Below are 21,048 nucleotides of genomic sequence, written 5' to 3' on the forward strand. Positions count from 1 at the left end.
ATATATAATTCATATGATGTTATATAAACATATAATTAATGATAAAACTTGTATTTTCTATTTTCTTGTCTGTTCTTGTCCGAGACATCTCATTCACCCGACCAATCAACACCTTTATATTTACATTTATTTATTAATAAAGTTTCCTTTTTAAAACATTTTTATACATTAATTTAATATAGCAAATGTAATATTTGATTATATATATGTGAATGAGGTAAGTTCATTTACCTATTTATTGAATAACAGAATAGATAAGATAAAAGTTAATTTTTAAGATTATTAATAATGGTAACAACTAAAAATATAATACCATTAATTTCAATAATTTTTGCTTGGTGCTTTATAATTGTTCATTGTAATTCTAATTCTAAAAGTATGTAACCAATTGTTTGCCACCAGCTATCCAGATGTCTTAGTAACAAACAATGTACAACTTTTTTTTTAGTACTTAACGAAAAGGGTGAATATGGAACACAAAATACGACTAATGGAGTAGTAACAATTGTTGTATTAAGTTTTAATTATAATTTTTCGACCTTCCCAAGACAAATTCTACATATTAGTATAAATAGCAGAGATTGTATTCATTCCATTCAAAATGAATCAGTGGTAACATGTATTTTACAAGACCAATTGAATGAAAAACAAAAAATATAGCATCTATATATCTGGTCTAAATGAAAGTGTGATTACTGATACCATATATTTATCAAAGAGTAAATAATATCAAAGATAATCTAATATTTAATATTTATATTAACTTTTTTTCATTTCCGAAAGGAATACCTTTTATTTCTGGTACTGAAAGGCTTGATGGAAAGATAATAGTGACCGGTAACTTTTCAAATGTGAATCCAAAGAACTATACTCTTAGAGGTTGTAAAGATTTCCAAGCAAAGGAGGTGGAAAGCATCAATGAGACAACCATCATTATTCGCACCAAACGTTGGCCTGATCATCGATTTAATTGCGGTCTCACTATAGATAATTCCTTCTACTATGTCACACAACATAACAAAATCGATGAAAAATCAAATCTATTAAGTGTTATTCTCGTTGTTTGTGTGATTGGAGTCATTACTATTACTGCACTAGTAGTCACCATTGTAGTGGTTGTTAAATGTAAAAGAAGTAGAAACAACAAATCACATACAAGACAAACTTCAAAGACTCAACATTATAATTATACAACTCTAGATGAATGATTTAAATTAGCTATCTATCGATAAATATAAAAATAATACTAAAAAAGATTTTAATTGTTTACAATATTTTTTTATTTTCTTTTCTTTTTCTTAGATTTTTTTTTTTTTTAATTATTTTTATTTTAGATTAATTTATTTAATAGCAATAAATATATAGAGATATAATATTATGACAAGTAATAATAGTAGTAATATTAATGAATCTGAATCTAATGATTCAAATTGTTCTATTTGTCTATCAGAGATTGAGAATGAAACCAAAGTAATCATTTGTAATCATCATTTTTGGTAAGAAACGACTTGATGACTACTATCATCTACTCTTCTAAATATCTACTCAATTGTTATACTTATTGTATATTATTGATTAGTTTAAAATGTATTCAAGGCTGGATAAAGAATAAGATAGAATGTCCTCTTTGTAAATCTGGTATGTGTAGCAGTTGTTGTTAAAAACAAAACTTTAAAGTAATCGATTGTAAAGAATGATAATTATCGGTATACTAATAGATAAGAATCTTAAAATTAAATATAGAAATCATACAATTATATATAGTATCGGAAAATAAATATATAGATGTAGAACCACCGGCTAAACCACACCCTAGTAAAGTGGAAGCGGATCTTGCATGTCTCGATCACAGTTACTTTGCTGAGGAGATAAATAAATTGATTGTAATGTCACAGGCTATCGCCTTCAAAGTTGAGAATACACCGAGTATAAATCAAACAACCAAAGTATATGTTAATAACAATAATCAACATGATCTGACGTTGTTGGTATCGATTGATGAAACACTGCATCGATTGCACGGCGATATGGAAGCACTGACACCTTTTGACCCACAGTCGATGCTCTCTGAGATCTACTCGATAGAGACAACACTCAAAGATCTCGATCGTATTTATAACAACTACAACAGACAGGCCTCCATTCAGAAACAACAAAACAACAGTAGATACACACCATCTTCATCATCTTCGAAACTGCGGTCAAACAACAACAGCAACGACGATGATGACGACGATTATCAAGATGACTACTTTGAAGACAATGATAGATATTATGAATCTGTTGATGATGGTAAACAACAAAGATACGCAAAATCAAAATAAAAAGAAATAAGAGATCAATATATATATATATATATATATAAGAATATAACATATCTATATATTTAATATGTATAATAATGTTTATTATATCGCTAACTACTAATCTATTTATAAATAACTATATATTGCCGGGTCACCTGTATTAAGATGACAAATGTTTTTAAAAAAAATTGGTTGGTTTGTGTGTGTTGTTAAAGTAAATAGTTGTTGTTTATGATAACTATTACTTGATTTTGAATGATATGATTTGATTTAGTATGAATTCAATGGTTTGAAGTTGAGAGTGATATGATCACAATAGTCGATTGCACCACTTGAGTAACCACCATAGAGGTAGACTTGATTGTTGATGATCGATGCCGATGCCATGTCTCTTGGTCTTGGATCTTCAGAGTTGTCGGGATTCTGTAGTTTGTGCCAACGCATTGCAACAGTATCGAGTGCATACGTTGTGTTGGTGACACGGTTGGTCTTGTGACAGCCACCACCAAACAACATGAGATAACGGCCGTACACAAACGACGAACAGAAAGTGCTGGTCACTGGTAGGTCACCGTTGATCGTTGGTTTACTCCAGTAGTTGGTTTCGGGATCGTAGATGTAGACGTCGTTGAAGCGTTTGGCCCATCCACCATTTGGACTCCAAACACCGCCACCAAATAGATAGATCTTTCCATCGATTGTCTCCATAGCGTGTCCACCACGACCACACGGCAACTCACCTGTGGCGTTGCTTACGCGGTGCCAACAGAGTGTCTTTGTATCCAAATAGAAAAAGTCATCCAAAACACGATACTGTCCGTCGTCGGCAGTGTTATTACCACTGAATATATAGTAGCGATTGCCAACGACAGCACTGGTATGATTGGATCTTGGCTCAGGAATATCTCCACTTACCATTGATTGATTTATATTACACCATCTCTTTGATTCTATAGAAATGATTATCACAATCAAAAGATTAGAAATTTGATTTGATTGGTTGTTTATATTGTTGTTCATATATTTTAATACTACTTACCAAGATTATATATTGCAAGGTTATAATAGGTTCCGGCACCGTTGAAACCACCGAAAATGAAAACTTTATTCTTGATTACGCGAGAAGTGTGTCTAGAGAAATTTGGAATGTCACCTTTCACTGAAGGTGAGTTGTAGGTATTGGTTTTAGTGTTGTAATATATGATTTCACTAAAACGTTTGGTATTTGTTTCTTGACCACCTATGAAAATTACATAGTGTTTATATGTTATGGAAGTATGTTTATATCTCTTTGTTGGTACACTTCCAGTTGAATTACTATTTGATTTCCATATTAGTGCATCTTTAAAGACAAAAAGAAGAGAAAATAGAAAAAGAAAAAGAAATTTTAAAAATTAATATTATGGATAGAAACAAACAAATTAAATATACTTTACCTTTTGATGTTAAATTTGATTTAGTTTGATAATATTGTATTAAATTAAAATGTAAATTTGATTTTATATAGGTTGGTAACTCCCATCCAGTGATTTGGAATAGGTTGATCCAGAGAAGTCGGTCATGTGTAAAACTGAACATCTCTTTTGAACATTCAGACAGTGAAATCAAATCTTTATACGATAGAAATGAGATGATGTGCATCTTTACCTCTACACCAAGTTCGTTGAAGCACTCGAATCCACTTTGATCGACTGCTCCTCCTTCGCAATCGTCAAGCTCTCCACCAAGCGACAGTGGTTTCATCATACCGATATCACAGTCAAGTGAAAAAGAATCGATATCACCACAGAGAGAAGCAGCAGGTCTACTGCCACTACCATCCAAAGAGAATGAATAGAACTCCGGGGAATTGATTTTCTTTGTCAAACCAATAAGTTGCGGACTTGCAGGAACCAAAATCGGACTGGTACAAGGTGAGGTCTTCTTTCTTAATTTCGACAGAATTGATTTCATTTTTTCAGTGTGTTATATTGTTATATTTATAAATTTAAAATAATAAATATATTGGTATATATATAGAAATAATCAAGTTGTTAGAATTAAAAAAATATTTAAAAAAGATATATATATGTTTTGGATTTTTATATTATAAATATAGTTTTATATATATAGATAAGATATATTAAACTTGTTGGAGATTGAATAAATAATTAAATGGAAAAGAGTTAAGTAACTTTCTTTTTGAACTTTTACGATCAAATAAACGAGTCTTTTTATAATGATTGTTTTTAAGCAGTGGCGTCCAGTAAATTAAGAGCAAAGAGCAAAGACAACCATCACGATTTTTTTTACCAACAACAAAATAAAACCCACCTTTAGTGTTTTTGAATATTTAAAAAGTGATGATACCTAAATCATTGTTTTATCCCCTTTTGTCTAGATTCACAGTTGGGTCATTCAAAAATTTGGTTAGGTGGATAAGGCTTGATTTGATATAAAGGAAAGTAGACACTAACACACCACAGATACACTCCCAACAAACAAAAGTATAAATTGTTTATGGGGCATGAAGTTAATTTTAATGTACGTAGAGTAATTGAAAACCTGTGTGTTTATGTGTGTGTGTGTGTGTGTACTTTCTCTGTGTGTTGTGTGTGATTGTTTTTTGAATGATGATGTTGATGGTTCATCATAGAATAACCACCAAAACCATATTAAAACCATTTTTTTAAAAAAAGAAAAAACAATTTCTTTTTAGCTAGAAAAATCGAATCTCTCACACACTTTTGCAAATAAATTAAATTTAATCGATTTTGGTTGTCCGTTATTGAACAACTTTTAATTAAAAAAAGTGATTTTTGATGTTCTCTGGAAACTTGTTTTTTACTTTTTTGGTTAAGGAACACACTACCACCTGATAACAGAAACACACCTACATTTGATTATTTTTGAATTTGAACCCAAATTATATTTTTTTTTTTTTGATGTCAATGGTCTTTATGTGTCGTTCCCCAATGAACTCAATTTATTGTTGGCTAAAATCGACTAATTTTAAACATGAATTCAAATTGGGTTTAATATTAAGTGTCCAGGTTACATCACATTGTCTATGCTAAGAATATCTTTTTCCTAAAAATAACATTTCCTTACCAAACACCCACACCCCAACCCTCACAACAATAAAACAATACTCAATGTTTTATATTATTCAAGCGATATGCAATGATCAAATATTAGAATAGTAATTTTCATTTTTAATGTTGTTTATCGATCCTTCGCAAATTGTTTAAACAAAAAAAAAATTTCTATTATTCATCCAGGTAAAAATAAGAATTTTATTCTACAGTCATTTTATTAATAGTATGTTATTGCTTACCTAATAATAAAAAAGTATCTACAACTATTTTATTATCTTCTTGCAATTATTAACTTATTTTTTTTCAAAAATATCAAAAGAAGATATTCTTTTACTTTTGGGAGAATGGACTGGCCAGGAAACAATGAAGAACCGGTAAAAGATAGGAAATCTTATAAGAATAAAACAAGGTGGACAGATGATCCACTTCAAAGAGTAGTTGTTCTATAAATATGATCAGAAACAACGTTGATATTTAAGTATTTTCACCAACCTTTGAACTTTTAATAAAAAGTTGTTCTAACACATATTATTTTCTTCTTTTGATATTTAAATCTTTAATCTCAAGTCATCTCATCCCATCAATACCAATCCATGGAGTGAGCATCATCATCACAATAACGTGTGGTTAAAAAATTCCAAAGGGTGATGATGGACCATCAACCAAACACACAACCAAACAAACAATTTGAAAAAAATCTTTGCTCCTGCCCATATGCTTGTTACTCATTTTCATCTCATATCATCTGAAATGATGATTTATTTCAACATTCAAATACCTTGAAAGAGTATTGTAAAAGACAAATACTTTAAAAAAAAAACATTAAAAAAAAAGCTATCATGAAACCCCACACAAATTAAATGTATACACCCACCACCAATATTTTAACAAAAAATTATTATGATCTCCCACCACATTGCTTCCAAAATCACAATAACGATCTCTTATCATTTCCAAAAAACATTGATATTGATATTATTTGTTCAATGTCTCTCATGTACTGATCATTAGATAAGAGATTATGTTTTGTTTTGATAGATCCATTAACTGTTTCGAATATTGGTCCGTCCAATAGAATGTGGCAGTTGGTTTTGATGGGTTAAGATAATATTATCTCTTAATACGATTAACGAATCTGAGCTCGGTGGTTATCTCCAAACAAACGAAAAAGTTTAGATAAAATTAATTTCCAATCAGTTGTCATTTGAAATGACGAATTTCTTTCCTAAACAAAACCCATTCTTTGATTGCTACTCTCATGGATAGAAATATCATTGTTTGTTCTATAATTATCTTTGAAAAACAAAAAAAAAAACCGATCAGAATTAATTGTTAACAATTATCTTCAACAAACAAACATCATCCATCATCATTATCATCGAATAAGTGTTCAATAACAAAAAAAATAAAAAATAAAAACAATAATATTCTATATTTTTATTTATTTTTATTTTTATATCAACAAACTTGCTAGAATGTTGTTGAACTAACTTGTTTAACAAAGTTTTCTTTTATTTCATTATCACAAATATCTTATTTTATTTAATAAATATTAATACTGATGTTAAACCAAATTATTTAATTTTGAAAAAAGAGTAGCTATTCATAGATAACTTATTTATTGAGATTTGATTGTGTTTGTTGGGTCGATCCACAAAAAAAACACCCAAAAAAATTGATATAAATTATTAATTTTTTTATAATAAGATGTGTTAACAATCAAGTTGTTTTTTACAAAAACATTCATAATCAAATATAATTATTTTACAATCAAATATTTTATCGATAAAAATTTCTTTTTTGCTTGCTATTAGATTAGATTTTAGACATTAATTACTAACCAATAAACAAAAAAACAACCAAAATAATAACCTGCAACAAAATTCCAGTATTTTAGTACTAAAAAAACCACCCAAAATAACCTAATATTAGCGAAAAAAAAAAAAATATAATAAATAAAAAAAAATAAGAACAAAAAAAAAAAAAAAAGTACAATAAAAATAAAAATAAGTAGTAATAAAAAAAACCAAAAAAAAAAAAAAAACAAAACAAAGAAACAAAAATCATAACATTTTAATTAATTGTTTGAATCACTGCTGACCCTCTTTATTTTCAATTATTTATTATATTATTGTCGTTCCATCTGTAGGTCTAGCATTTTATATTCTCCTACAAAAATATAATAATAATAATAATAATAGTAATAGTAATAGTAATAACAATACAACTGTAAATTTAAAGAAAGAGAAAGAGGAAGAAGAAGTTGAAGAATTAGATAAAGATAAAAGATATCTAAATCTTGATAATCAAGAATATATAAAAAAGTTATATAATCTCGACAATAAGGCGGTTGAAGATATGCGTTTTTGACAAAGAAGAAACCAACGCCACAACCTGTCACTAGTAGTGGTGCACCGGCAACCGGTGGTAATCCGGTGGTAGTTTCTACTGCATCGGTACATCCACCAAACTCACCGGGATTCGCACCTCGCCAATGCTCGTTCAAAAAGTTTGGTTGTATGACCTATCTGCACTCCAAGGCCGAGCAGGAAGCACATCTTCGCGATGACTCACAGGCTCACTTGCAGTTGGTCGTCGAGAAGTTTGACCACCAATTCGATCTACACACGCAGCTGATGGCGCATTTCACTCAGCAGATGGAGGATCAACTCGATCGTACCATGAAAGTGGTGAAGAATCACATGGACAGCTTCGGTGGACAGCTGCAAACCAAGATCGACGAGGGCGTCGACAAGTGTATGACTTTTGCAAAGAAGGTCGAGCAGCAACAACAACAGCTGGCAAAGCGTCTCATCACTCAGCAGCAGATAAAGTCGCCGCAATCCGCCAGTAATTTGAGCAAGTTGATCGGTGGCGGCGCCACTGGACAGGAGGATGCCGACGGAGCGTCTTCTTTGGATCTCACCCAATGGCAACAAAAGATAAAGAAAGAGATTAGCGATCTCACAGAGGAGTCTATTCAGAAGCTGGAGAACAAGTTTGAAAAGACGTTGGGCAAGGTCGACAAGATCGAGTTGGACGTCGCCGCCAAGATTGACCGAAAGACAATGACGGCGACACTCGAAGAGTCGTTCGTCAAGCGTACCGAAGTCATTGAGACAATGATCATCAAGAAGATCGAAGATAAAGACAAGCGTCGTACTGAGCAACAGACACTCGCTATTGAAACCAAGTTGGATGCAGTCCGTGACAAGATCAAAACAATCGAAACACAATGTATGGATGTTACAGCTGATGTTAGAAAATTGAAATTGGAAAACAGCAGCAGCAGCGGCAGTGGAGTTGTAACTAGTTCTGCAAGTGTAGGCGGTGGAAAGATCAATACTCCAACATCGTCGCCAACCTTTAACAAGTCAGAGGTGTTGGATGAAATCAAAAAGGTGGAACAACAGTTGAATGAAAAGATTGTAAAGAACGAACAGAAGATGCTCACCGATATCAAGACTACACAGACAGAGATTGGCGAGTTGCAACGCAAGATCAAGTCAACACAGTCCGACGTTGCCGACACACGTGACCAGATCGAGAAGCAAGCCACCAAGGTGAAGCAATTCGAAGATGACCTGAGAAAGAGTGACTCGCTGTTGCTGTTGGTTCAGAACAACCTGAAGAAACACAACGAGATCTTTGATCGTGAACGTGAGCGTGAGCAAGAGCGTCAGAAACTACAGGAGGTCGTCAAGCGTTTGGAAGCCAACCAAAAGAAGATCGAGGCAGAGATTGCCGAGGGAAATGAACAAGTCGAACGTGTCCTCAGAGAGGAAGCAGCAGGAAATCACTCACCATCGCCATCACCCTCACCATCACCATCGCCATCCGTCACCAAATCACCACTCATCTCCAAACGTTCATCGGTTGTACTCTCACCATCCAACACCTCTACATCGCCGGCATCAACATCGGGTGTCACCTCATCCTCCACAACATCATCTACACCACCCAAAACAAACAATGACATCTCCAACGAAGACGGTGAAAATGGTATTCTCTGGGAGTACGATCCATATATTGAGAAATGGATAAGATTATCAATTAAAGTAAGTTAGTAAAGTTGGCAATAATTGTAATAGCTTGATATTAATATATGTTTTTATATCAGTTGAAAATTGATAGAAAACCATTTGCAGAGGGAGCTCTAAGACAAGCATATCACACTGTTTCTTTGGGTATTTTCGATAGTAATCTTCCGGCTTTGAGTGCCAAGCATACATTCCCAAGTACAGATTTGATTGCTGGAAATAGCAATGGTAATGAAGCTGTCAATCAACTAAAGTCTGGCACCAAGTTTGTTCTAAAGTTGTACAAGAAGGAAGCTGAACATCAGACCAGTCGTGAGTTGTATTTCGAGGATGTAAAGATGCAGCTTGTTTGCCGTGATTGGGGACATCGTTTCAACCAGAAGAATCCACCAAAGAAGATTGAATTCCTGATGTCTTGGGTGGTCGAGTTGACCGATCGTACCGGAAGCAATGGACAACCCGTTCTTTGCAGTATCGAACCACTGTTGGTCGGTGAATTCAAAAAGAACAACTCCAACTATGGTGCCGTTCTCAATAACCGTTCAACTCCACAGGCATTCTCACATTTCACATATGAGAACTCGAACAAGCAGATGATCATTGTCGACATTCAGGGTGTCGACGATCTCTACACAGATCCACAGATTCACACTAACGACGGTAAGGGATTCGGTCTTGGTAATCTCGGAAAGACTGGAATCAACAAGTTCATTACCACTCACAAGTGCAATGCAGTGTGTGCACTGCTCGATTTGGATGTCAAACTCGGTGGTAGCAGCTTGAGTACAAAGGGACAGTTGAAAGGAACCATGGTTATGCCAGACATCATCAGTGAGTTGGATCCAAGCTCAGAGATGGTGGTGCGTGTCGGTGCACACGAGCTCGAGAAGCCAGACTTTGCTCGCAAGGAGTTGAAGTGCGTCAATACCGTGCAGTCGTTCCGTGAGACAATCAATTGCATCTACTTCTTTGAGAACGAGCGTTACCTCTGTGCGGGATACGGTGACGGTGTGCTCAGAGTTTTCGATATTGAAAACAACTGGAGCTGTCTACACACTATCTACGGACATCGTAAGCCAGTGAGTTCGGTCTGCTCCAACTCACAGTATCTCTTCACATCGTCGCCTGATCAAACCATCAAGATTCACACCTTGAAGAACACCAGCAGTGTTCTCCAGACCCTGATCGGACACACCGGTGAAGTTTCATGTATTCGCGCCAACGAGAAGTATCTATTCTCTTGCAGCTACGACAAGACCATCAAGGTCTGGGATTTGAACACTTTCCGTGAGGTCAAGTCGTTGGAAGGACAACACACCAAGTATATCAAGTGTTTGGCAATGTCTGGACGTTATCTTTTCTCCGGTGGTAATGATACTACCATCTACGTGTGGGATACAGAGACGTTGACTTGTTTGTTCTCGATGCCAGGCCACGAAGATTGGGTGCTGAGTCTCCACGCTTGCGGTCCATATCTCTTCTCGACCTCCAAGGACAACGTCATTAAGATTTGGAATCTCTCTGACTTTAAGTGCATAGAGACACTCAAGGGTCACTGGAACAGTGTATCTTCGTGCGTTGTAAATGATCGTTACTTGTATTCTGGTAGTGAGGACAACTCTATCAAAGTATGGGATCTAGATTCACTCGAATGTGTATATACAAATCAAAAATCACATTCACTCGGTGTACGTTCCATTGCCTATCGTAAAAATCAATTAATTTCGACATCCTACGACGGTTCAATTAAGATATGGGAATGGGTGACAAGATAGATAAAATAACAAATCAAAAACAAATCAGATCAAATCAAAAAAAAAAAAAAAAAAAAAAAAAAAAAACCATATACATACATACATACATATATAGTAGTCAATAATAATAATAGTAATAATAATAATACTTCGAGTTGTAATTCTAAATATATAATTAAATAAAATGAAAGCAAAAAAAAAAACATTAAAGTTTAAAAATATTAATCTCTCTCTCTTTTATAAATTTGGTGATGAATTGTTTTGATATGATTCTATGTTATCTTTCTCATCAAAGTGAAAATCAAAGTCTAGCTTTGCTTTGAAATGATTATCTTTTAGATAGTTAAACCATATCTCAAAGTCAGGCCACATCGACTTGAATGGCATTCCTTCTCTCTCCAAATCAAACCATTTCGGTTGCATTTCATCGGTTTCTACAAGTTCACCTGACCAATCAGTTACGATAAATACATGATTCTCTAGATGTTCCATTGGGCCTCCTACGTATTTCGGATTCTTATAATGAAAATGAACCTTTCCTCTGGTGTGCGTGTGCATGTGTTTGTAATTATGATGATAACATTCTATCAGAATATTCAACGTTTTAATACTACAAATAAAAGTTAGATTACATACACACTATAGATAGTAGTCGGTGTTAAACCAAACTCTTCTTTTGCCTCTCTGATAGCTCCCTCTTCAACAGATTCATTTGGCTCAACTTTGCCACCACAACCGTCCCATTTTCCAACACCGAACCCTCGCTTCTTTAATCCTAACAATATCTCTTTATTGTTGTTTCGAATAAATAGACATAAATTAACTAATTTCATTGGGAATGCAGCAATTTTTACTTAATTTAAATTTTTTTTTTTTTTCAATATGATTGGGCTTGCGTCAATTTTGAAAAAAAAAAAATAATAATAAATAAATTGACAAAAAAAAAAAAAATTCAAAAGAATAAATTTATTTACAAACTTAGATAAAAAGAATAATTTTTATTATATGTTTAGTGATTTTGTTGAACATAAAGTTATAAATAGTTTGTTTCAATTCTTTGAGTTTGAATTTTTTGAAAACAAACATAAAATTGACTTGCAAGAGGAGTCACATCGAGGGATGCCATCGACTGAAGAGGGATTTCAATGAATCCAGCAACGGTGGAAAAGCCTGATCTCACCCTTTTCACAGCACTTCCAAGAGATTGTGATATGGAGGATGGTTTCGAAAAATACACGCAACATGCTGCATCTCGTATCCACCTCGACAGGTGGACGGTACCACTGGCGAATGCCAGAACCAAATATTCATTTGTCTCAAATTCAGACGGTTCGAGAATAGCAAATGATTCGAAAACTTCGGCTGCTGGCTCTTGGATTTGGTTCTCTTCTAATTCCTCTTCAGTATTTCCATAATCATTGAATGAGATCCAATATGTAAGGGGGATCTCTCTCTTTCGTAGAGAAAACCATCGTTAGAAGCTCCACAGTATCCATGGGTGATTGAAAACCACACTGATTGGATGATGGAACGGCAATCACTAAATAAAGAATTGAAACAAACTATTTATAACTTGATGTTCAACAAAATCACTAAACATATAATATAAATTATTCTTTTTATTCAAGTTTGTAAATAAATTTATTCTTTTGAATTTTTTTTTTTTTTTTTTTGCAATTTAGCATTTTTTTTTTTGCTCAAAATTGCCGCAAGCCCAATCATTTATTTTTTTTTAAAAAAAATTTTAATAAGATTTTCGATGTTCAAAAAAAAAAAAATATAGTTTATAATTTCATGAAAAAAAATCAAACCAAGCGAACGCTAATATTTGCACCAAATATTCTGCACCATCCAAGTACGGTTTTAATATAAAAAGTTAAAATAATATAAATTCTTTTATTGTTTGTTAAAAGTTATTACAATACATAGATATAATCAATTTAATTAATTACTATATTGTGTAAATATTTGATTGTTGACCAGCAACAAATAGTTGAATTGATTGAAGTGGTTGGTTCAATAGTGGACACACTGCAATCTGACTTGATTCAAATGATGTACATATCGAACTCTGACCATTAGATATAAGTTTGATATATGTATCTGTATCGAATGAAATACCATATTCTACTGGAACAAAGTTTGATCCCATGATATAAACATTGTTGCTTTGAATATAGTAATTGGTAATAGAAGGTGCCAAATATGAAAAGGTGGTATTCTCGGAAAATTGGATTGTTTGATTTGATACCTGTACAGAGATGGAGATGTTTGATCCTATACCTGGAGGAATACTGCATTCGAGGAAATGATCAAAAGAGCTACATTGGATTTCAGTGGAGTTGTTGAGCTTGATTTTAACATTGTCAAAAGTATTGCCGAATCCAGCTCCGTCAATCTCGATGACACCACCGGTTGTACCAATTGGTTGATTATTAAGTTGGTTTATAATTGCAGGGTAATAGGAGAAGTCGGTTTGAATAGATTGATCTCCTACCTGGATAACCAATGGCACTGTAGATGTTTCATATTCCAATTGGAATTCAATCATTTCATCTGTGGAATTGATAATTGGTACCAGTTTATCATCAAAGAATAACAAAGGAAGATCGACAGCATCATCATCATTGGTTCCAAATCCACCAAGAATGAAAACGGTATCATTGGGATCGCGAGATTCTGGGGATATACCAATAATTTGAGGACCACTGAAACTGAATGATTGTGAATCGAGAGTATCAATGGTAAAACTAGATGATTGGTCTCCTACAGTGACTGTTACGGTTTGATGATCTCCCATAGCAGCAGGAGTCAAACATTGGATCGAGTTAACCGACAAGCTAACTATTGGCCAACATTCCAGTCTTTCATCGATCATAATATTTACTCTTGTAGCATCGGTACCAAAGTTTGAACCGTTTATGGTCATGATATCACCCATACCTCTAATGACTGGTTGGACAGCTTGTATCAATGGTGAGTCATACGAGAAAATGAATTTTGAACGTTGAATATCAAAGATAGTATCATCATCTGATATTAAAATTTCATTTCTCTTTCCTACACCATTTGGAACATGACAAACAATAATCTTGGAAGATACAATTTCTGTGGAATCACACTGGTTTTCACCAATAGAAACTACCATTGATGAATTGAATCTAATTCCATTAATTGTAATCATATATCCACCGTTGGTCGAGCCTGTCAATTGGTTGACTGATGTGATAATTGGACCGATTCCATTGCACAACGAATCAAAATTACCAGATAGGTAATCTGATTCACTTATCATTTGGATGTCACAAAACTGAGAGTTCAATGTAGCTACTATGATTCCAGTTAAATCCAAAGATATAGCACCTCTATAACCACTTGGTTTTGGAAGATAGTAAATTTCTAAATCACCATATTGTGATTTACTGTTTGATTTTGATTGGAGTATACTCTCTAACAAATAGGTGATAGAAACAATAGAGATAGGTGATTGCAATGAAACTCTGGTTCCTGTTGTTCCTACTGATTCATATCTAAGTTCAAGAGGATTTCCAATTTGATCACGGTTTAGCTCCTCTAAGAATCTGATAGGTTGGTCATGGAATTGTTGTTGAGGATCAACTGTGAGCACTTTAATGGCTTGGCTGGTTTGATCTATGCTTAACCACTTTCCAATTGAATTTTCCAACTTTTGTAATTGATAGGTGTTGAACTTGTCTAAACTACTAGAGTTGAATGAAAGAACTTGTTGTAATCCACTCTGGAGTAGTATTTCATTCTCCAAAATGGTTGATTTGATTACTTGCTGGTTGGATTGTGAAGATAGTTGTGTAGCTACTCTACTGAATTTCGATCTTGGAATTCTCATCATATTCAAAAAATGATTGTCAAACACTTGATCAACATTATTGGTATTCGGCTGAATTAATTTGTGATTGTTCAAAATATGAATAAAGTTAAGATCACTACGATATTGATCTTTCACATAGTAAAATAGGCCATCCAAGTTAGAGATTCGATCATCTTGAGATAAACGAATCATCAGACCAATGAGCTCTTCAACCGGTATAATATCAAGGATATTAACTTTATCTACTCTTTCTCCTTCTCCATCTGAATATGAATCTGTGCTCATCCAATCCCAAGCTGCTGCTGCACTTCGCTTCATCAGAATATCGTCATTTGGATTATCTACAATATCACTTTTTAAATAATAAAGATTAGTATACTAATTTCTCTTGTAAGTTAAAAAAAATAGTAATTACTCTTCATAAGTTTCAATATTATCAAAATTAGATACAATATTGCTTATACATTGGTCGAATATTGGTTGATTAGTTCCTTTCATATTCTGTTTTAAAGTAAATTATTAATAAATCTGAAAGAAATAAAAAATGAAAGATTATTGGTATCAACTTACATTATATAATTTCTTTGAGATTGCTAATATTAAACCATTTGCCCAGTTTGGTGTATTATCTCCAACGGAATATAAAGTAGTTTGTTCGATTGATTGATAGTAGATATAGTGAATTGTCATTAGATATGCAATCTCTTCTTCACAGATGTCTTGAGAGGATCTAATGATAAATGGAGGTAAGAACTTGAAACCTTCCATTTCACCAATCATGAATTGATAAAAGTTGTTTTTGGCATTAGGTAGTTTCGTCATAAAGTTAGAGGCGAATCGCAAAAGTTTGAAATCCATATTGTTTGGCAAGTCGTAGTTTCTCAAAGACTGTACTTGAGAGTATGGGAAAAAGTAATTCACTGGGAAAACAACAGATGGTTTGTCAGCAAACATTTGTATCAAAGTTACTCTAGATGCGTCTTGGGTGCACTCGAAAAGCAGATCAGAATAATCACAGACAGAACCTATGGCTTGATCAAATGCAATGTAGTGGATACTAAGTAGATCGTTGGCAACATAGTCAGTAATATCCAATTGATTGGGATTGATCTGTCCAGCGTTTGGAATGGATACTTCAACTGTTTCATCGTTGGGTTTAGTGAAGGTCTTTGAAGTTCTTAGTGATTTCAAGTTTATCACCAAATCTCTATCTGCATTGATTGTAGCTGGTAATACACTGAGTGTTTGTGGTGGGAATTTCGATATATATTGGCCTTGAATGTAGTCCTTCACTTCAATCTTGATTTCATTGTTCCAATCCTTAGGTCTAACTTTAATAGGTTGATCAATAGTATAAAATAAACCAATAGAATTACTTTAATAGATAATAAAAACATGGTTGTAAGTATTTGTTGAGACGAGAGAATATGATAATATTAAAATCAACATACCTATTCGCTGTTATTCCATTCTTGATTTCGGTATCGTAGCTTCTAACCATTCTGTTGAATTGATAAACCAATGTTTGGTGACGGAAGCATAACGCTCCTCCACCACGATAACCTTGTCCATTGTGACGGTTGTTGTCTCCAACACAAAAGAAGTTATCCAGTGAATCGGGTGTAGTCACACCATAGTTCGGATAGATTGGGAATCCAAGCTTAGAATGCTCCTTACCGGCTCCTGTTTTTGCACCTGAAAACCTTGCATCCTTGTATTTCTGATTGTCTTTCAGAGACAAACTCTGAGGGAATTCCATCATTGCAACATTCAAAACTTGCTTGGTTGGCGCGAATGCTGGTACTTCTTGATGGTACATCTGAACAAAGTAGGTTTGTTTGAAAAAGTCAGCGATTCTCATCCAAAGATCGATTCCATCCAAGTAGCCTGGCTCCTTTCTCTTTGATATAATATAGGGCGACAGTGGTTTTTTAAACTTCTCATCTCGCTTAAATAAATGATTTGAAGTTCCAATCTTCATGAAATAGAATGCATCCATTCCACCGATTGAAACTTTCTTACTATTCCAATAGCAAATTCCCTCTATATCGTACAGATTCTTTATATTATTTTCACAAGTGGTTCGCAGAGTTGCCATCAATGTTGGATTGGTAGGGTTTTTCAAACTGAAGAGATAAGGGTTGTCTGTTTGAGTGACAGTGTCTGGAATTTCGTTTGGTTCCATTAGGAATCCATGATTTTTGACGATGTACTCTGCAACTGTTTCAACATTGTCAAATGAATAACAAAAGAAATGTTGACTGTTGGTTGGTAATCCAAGGAATTTAACACCTGCTGCAGGACCATTGAATGCTGACTTGTCGGTAGTGGTATACGATGGAAACAATGGATTGGAATGTTGAATGTGCAGTCCACTGAAATTGTCGTCAAAAATTACAGAGGATTTCATATGACCAAAGACTTCGGTTTTTAACTTATCAATATCGATTCTTACTCCCTTATCATCACGTGTACCTATTTGATCGTTTATAAACATATATTTGTAGTCTGAATATTGCTTAAAAGTTGCCTCTATTGGACTGAGTATATTTAAATCAGTGTAAGTTTTTGTGTGTTGAATATAAGGTAATTTCTTTAGAGTGTCTCCAGTTGAATCGATATACAAATAGGATTGATCATTTGATTCCTCCAATTTTATAGATGAACCACCAATCTACAGGACTGTTTGTGTTGTCTTTTTCAGGTGGACCTAGACAAGCCAAAGAATTGGAACGGAATGTAACGGCATTGATTGTTTTCACACCTCTGACTGAAACAACAATTGGATAAACTCCTGGCTCGATCTTCAAAATGGTACATCTAATCTTGGTATCACTCTCCAAAATTAAAACATTTGTACACAATCTGTTGGCACCGTCCTGAACAGCAATCGATATATCATCTTTGTTATTTCCAAAACCAGTTCCAGTAAGTGTAACGAAGTGAACTCTCCTCATCTTTGAACCTTGACTTGGAGTGATGGAAATGAGAGAAGGACCGCTATAACTAATTAAATAGCCCTGAGGTTTGTAAGTATGTTTCACTTGGAAACTATCTAGTGAGACCAAGCTGATTGGATAATCACCTGGAATGTTTGGTGGGATGATACAATTGATTTTACCGTCATCCTTTGTACACTTGTCAGCAGCAATCATTTGTTCACCAAGCCAAACTGAATTGATAAACTGAAGATTCGATCCTAGTATCTCGAAATTACCTCCACCTTCTGGATTTAAGGAATCCGGTTGATTCAATGTGCCAAAAGTTGAATCGAGATATTGGAATGTTTTAGTTGTTTGGTAGTCAATTCCCTTGATAGATACGAAAATTGGAACGGTTTCAGCTGATTGAATGTCATTTGGTTGCACAGCACATTGAAATTCTTTTGTCTCTAGATCGATCGATAGAACTTTACAATAGGTATTCTTAACCTTGAATTTAACAATTTCGAATATATCGTCATATTCCATAACGGGTAGTTGCGAAATGGTAATAGTTACAATTGTTTCTGAGTAAACATAACCAAAATCTGGAGTTACAGAGACAATTACTGGATTGGCAACGGTAAGAGTTAGAGATGCTGAAGGTGAACCACCACTACCAGACAATACGGTTACATCTGAACTTCCAACAGTAGCATACGGTTGTGAAGAGTCATAGGTAATCAATAAAGAATTGTCAGAAACCTTGTAGATGTCATCTACAATCAAACCATTGATATAAACTTCATCCTTATCAGAGAAAAGCAAACCGTTCAATTGTAGCTCCCATATTCCCAGTCTGAATATGTAGTTTGGTGAGATTGAATTGAGAACTGGACCGTCTTTGAATGTGATGGGATCGATAATATCATTAGAAAAACTAAGACCGTTTACAACAACTGCTACGGGATACTCGCCAGCTGGCTGTTTCTTAGAGAGTGGCTCCAGCGTACACACTATCTTGATTTCGGATTTCTTCAGAATATTACATTTGGTCATTCCAACCATAACATGTGATGCTTCTCCCAAGTTACTACCTCTAACGGTTATTTTATCATCAACATCATTTCTTACAAACTCTGGAGATGTTTCATCAATAAAAGGTTCTAAAATGTAATTTTTAAAATAGAACAATTAGTAAATGTATATACTAATAAATCAATAACCAAAACTTACTATAGATTGTATAAATTAAATTATTAAAATTCACATTTCCAATATTTGCCAAGATTTCAAGTTGAGTTTCACCCTTTGGGATATCATAACGCAACTGGCATTGGCATACAATTTGGTTTAGTGTCCGACTCACAACAATACATGATCGACTGTCTAGAAAGAAATCATAATTTGTATTCTCAATGAAGTTGGCTCCATCGAATATAAGTTGATGTACTGGCAATGATGAGAGTGCTCTAGCTGGATTGTAACCAGTGATAATGGGCTGTGGATAGTATTTAAATGTAATGGAATGCATTACATTAACACCGCTATACATTGAAATAGATAGTGGACAATATTCGATAATTCCAACCACCTGATTGGGAATGGTACATTTAATGACAGTATCTGTAAAACTAACAATGGCAAGAGCTGTCTGACATAGATAAACAGTTGGTGGACTAGGATCTTGGAAATCAACATTACCAACATTTATCATAAAGTTTTGTCCATTAATAGTAAGAGTTTCTAAATTCTGAGCATACGATTGTTCTGGTGAAATTGAATATATTATTGGTTCTATTTTGAATTTTTAAATTGGAAAAAAATATAAGTTTTAATATTTAATAATAGAATGAGAGACTGAATTATTATATTATACTTACTGACTAGTTCATAATTAATTGAAATACCATTCAATGGGAATACCTTGTTTCCATTGTACGTGATTCTTAAGTAACAATAGGATTGTTGTTTTCGAGGATCGTCAAACTTCCATACGTATTTGCTACCTGGTAGTTGTTGATGAACATTGTGTGGGACATTGTTGACATAGAGCGTGAGAAGATTTACATTCGCAAAGTTCTCACCGATGATCGTGAACTGATTTTCTCCACGTGCATAACCTTTTAGTGCCGAGTAACTAACAACTCTCTGTGAATTTACTATAGAACCATCTAATATAAATATAAAGAAAAAAGTAGTTAAAACTAAACAAAAAAAATAATTTTTCATTGTATAGTTTTTGGTATTTAATTATAACTACTATTTTTATTTATTTAAAAAAAGATAAATCTAAAAAATATTTGATTAAAATTAAAAAGTGTTTTGATTAGACGAGCAGGGTTCGATTGAGCAGCAAATCACAACCCATTTACAACCCAGATTAATTGTTAAAAAAAAAATATGATGTTGGAGATTTTTTTTTTGAACACAGTTGAACCAATAAAAACAAACGACTGTTCATCATACACAAAAGGCAACAAGGTGCAAAAATAATTTTTTTTTTTTTTTAGATATTTGTTATTGTGCCAGAATACACACAATGATATTGTTAAAATAAACAAAATTAAGGATAAAAAAAAAATAGGACGATTTTGGTTTATTTGATTTGAAATTTATTATTGTTGATTAAATAAGAATGACATACTTACTACAATGATATATAGATCTAACACTATTTCAACCCCTAAAAATCATCTTTTGTCATTTCTATTCGGATGGCAACAAGAATGTTGGATTTTTAGGGTTTATATTCGATTGATACCATCCATTGACATATCGGTTCGTAATACCTACAATCTATCGTAATTGAAACAAGAAGCACTGAAGCCATTTATGAATTGTTTATGGATTATGTGCAACCATTGTAACTTTTCCTATGAACATGATTCGAAGGGAAACAACGGCGGTCAAAAGAATCGAATCATTCACATGATAAACACCCAGAGAGAGTTCCCGAGGATAAGAAGAAAGAAAAAAACAATTCTATTAAAGAATTTTTAGAACATGTTTTTTTCTTGACTTTATTAAAAATAACAATTTTTTTAAAATATTTTAAAATTTTTTCATATAAAAGAAAACTTAAAAATAAATTTGTAATATA

The 21,048-nt window shown here is 33.5% G+C and overlaps 5 protein-coding genes across 5 annotated transcripts; 3 read left to right on the forward strand and 2 right to left on the reverse strand.

Moving 5' to 3' along the window:
- Positions 1 to 288: 288 nt before the first annotated feature.
- Positions 289 to 1,208, forward strand: PPL_01435 (uncharacterized protein; the record flags this gene model as incomplete). Its single annotated transcript, XM_020572443.1, has 3 exons — positions 289 to 376; positions 449 to 619; positions 736 to 1,208. The coding sequence occupies 3 exons, from the start codon at positions 289 to 291 to the stop codon at positions 1,206 to 1,208; spliced, it is 732 nt and encodes a 243-aa protein (XP_020437586.1).
- A 169-nt stretch (positions 1,209 to 1,377) lies between these two features.
- On the forward strand, positions 1,378 to 2,324 carry PPL_01436 (uncharacterized protein; the record flags this gene model as incomplete). The annotated part of the gene is made up of 3 exons (XM_020572444.1): positions 1,378 to 1,496; positions 1,580 to 1,638; positions 1,765 to 2,324. 3 exons carry the CDS (start codon positions 1,378 to 1,380, stop codon positions 2,322 to 2,324), a joined length of 738 nt encoding a protein of 245 aa, XP_020437587.1.
- A 252-nt stretch (positions 2,325 to 2,576) lies between these two features.
- On the reverse strand, positions 2,577 to 4,259 carry PPL_01437 (F-box/kelch-repeat protein; the record flags this gene model as incomplete). The annotated part of the gene is made up of 3 exons (XM_020572445.1): positions 2,577 to 3,256; positions 3,346 to 3,648; positions 3,743 to 4,259. The coding sequence occupies 3 exons, from the start codon at positions 4,257 to 4,259 to the stop codon at positions 2,577 to 2,579; spliced, it is 1,500 nt and encodes a 499-aa protein (XP_020437588.1).
- A 1,984-nt stretch (positions 4,260 to 6,243) lies between these two features.
- On the forward strand, positions 6,244 to 11,198 carry mhkA (myosin heavy chain kinase; the record flags this gene model as incomplete). The annotated part of the gene is made up of 5 exons (XM_020572446.1): positions 6,244 to 6,380; positions 7,585 to 7,732; positions 7,762 to 7,821; positions 8,041 to 9,441; positions 9,504 to 11,198. 5 exons carry the CDS (start codon positions 6,244 to 6,246, stop codon positions 11,196 to 11,198), a joined length of 3,441 nt encoding a protein of 1,146 aa, XP_020437589.1.
- Positions 11,199 to 11,414: 216 nt separating this feature from the next.
- On the reverse strand, positions 11,415 to 20,722 carry PPL_01439 (uncharacterized protein; the record flags this gene model as incomplete). Its single annotated transcript, XM_020572447.1, has 13 exons — positions 11,415 to 11,693; positions 11,816 to 12,030; positions 12,273 to 12,630; positions 12,751 to 12,769; positions 13,130 to 15,376; positions 15,440 to 15,525; positions 15,595 to 16,399; positions 16,476 to 17,671; positions 17,703 to 18,196; positions 18,242 to 19,111; positions 19,182 to 19,742; positions 19,829 to 20,119; positions 20,710 to 20,722. 13 exons carry the CDS (start codon positions 20,720 to 20,722, stop codon positions 11,415 to 11,417), a joined length of 7,434 nt encoding a protein of 2,477 aa, XP_020437590.1.
- Between the last annotated feature and the right edge of the window lie 326 nt (positions 20,723 to 21,048).

Source organism: Heterostelium album, assembly GCF_000004825.1.
Source record: "Heterostelium album PN500 unplaced genomic scaffold PPL_scaffold2, whole genome shotgun sequence".
In the NCBI taxonomy this organism is placed as follows: Eukaryota; Evosea; class Eumycetozoa; order Acytosteliales; family Acytosteliaceae; genus Heterostelium; species Heterostelium album.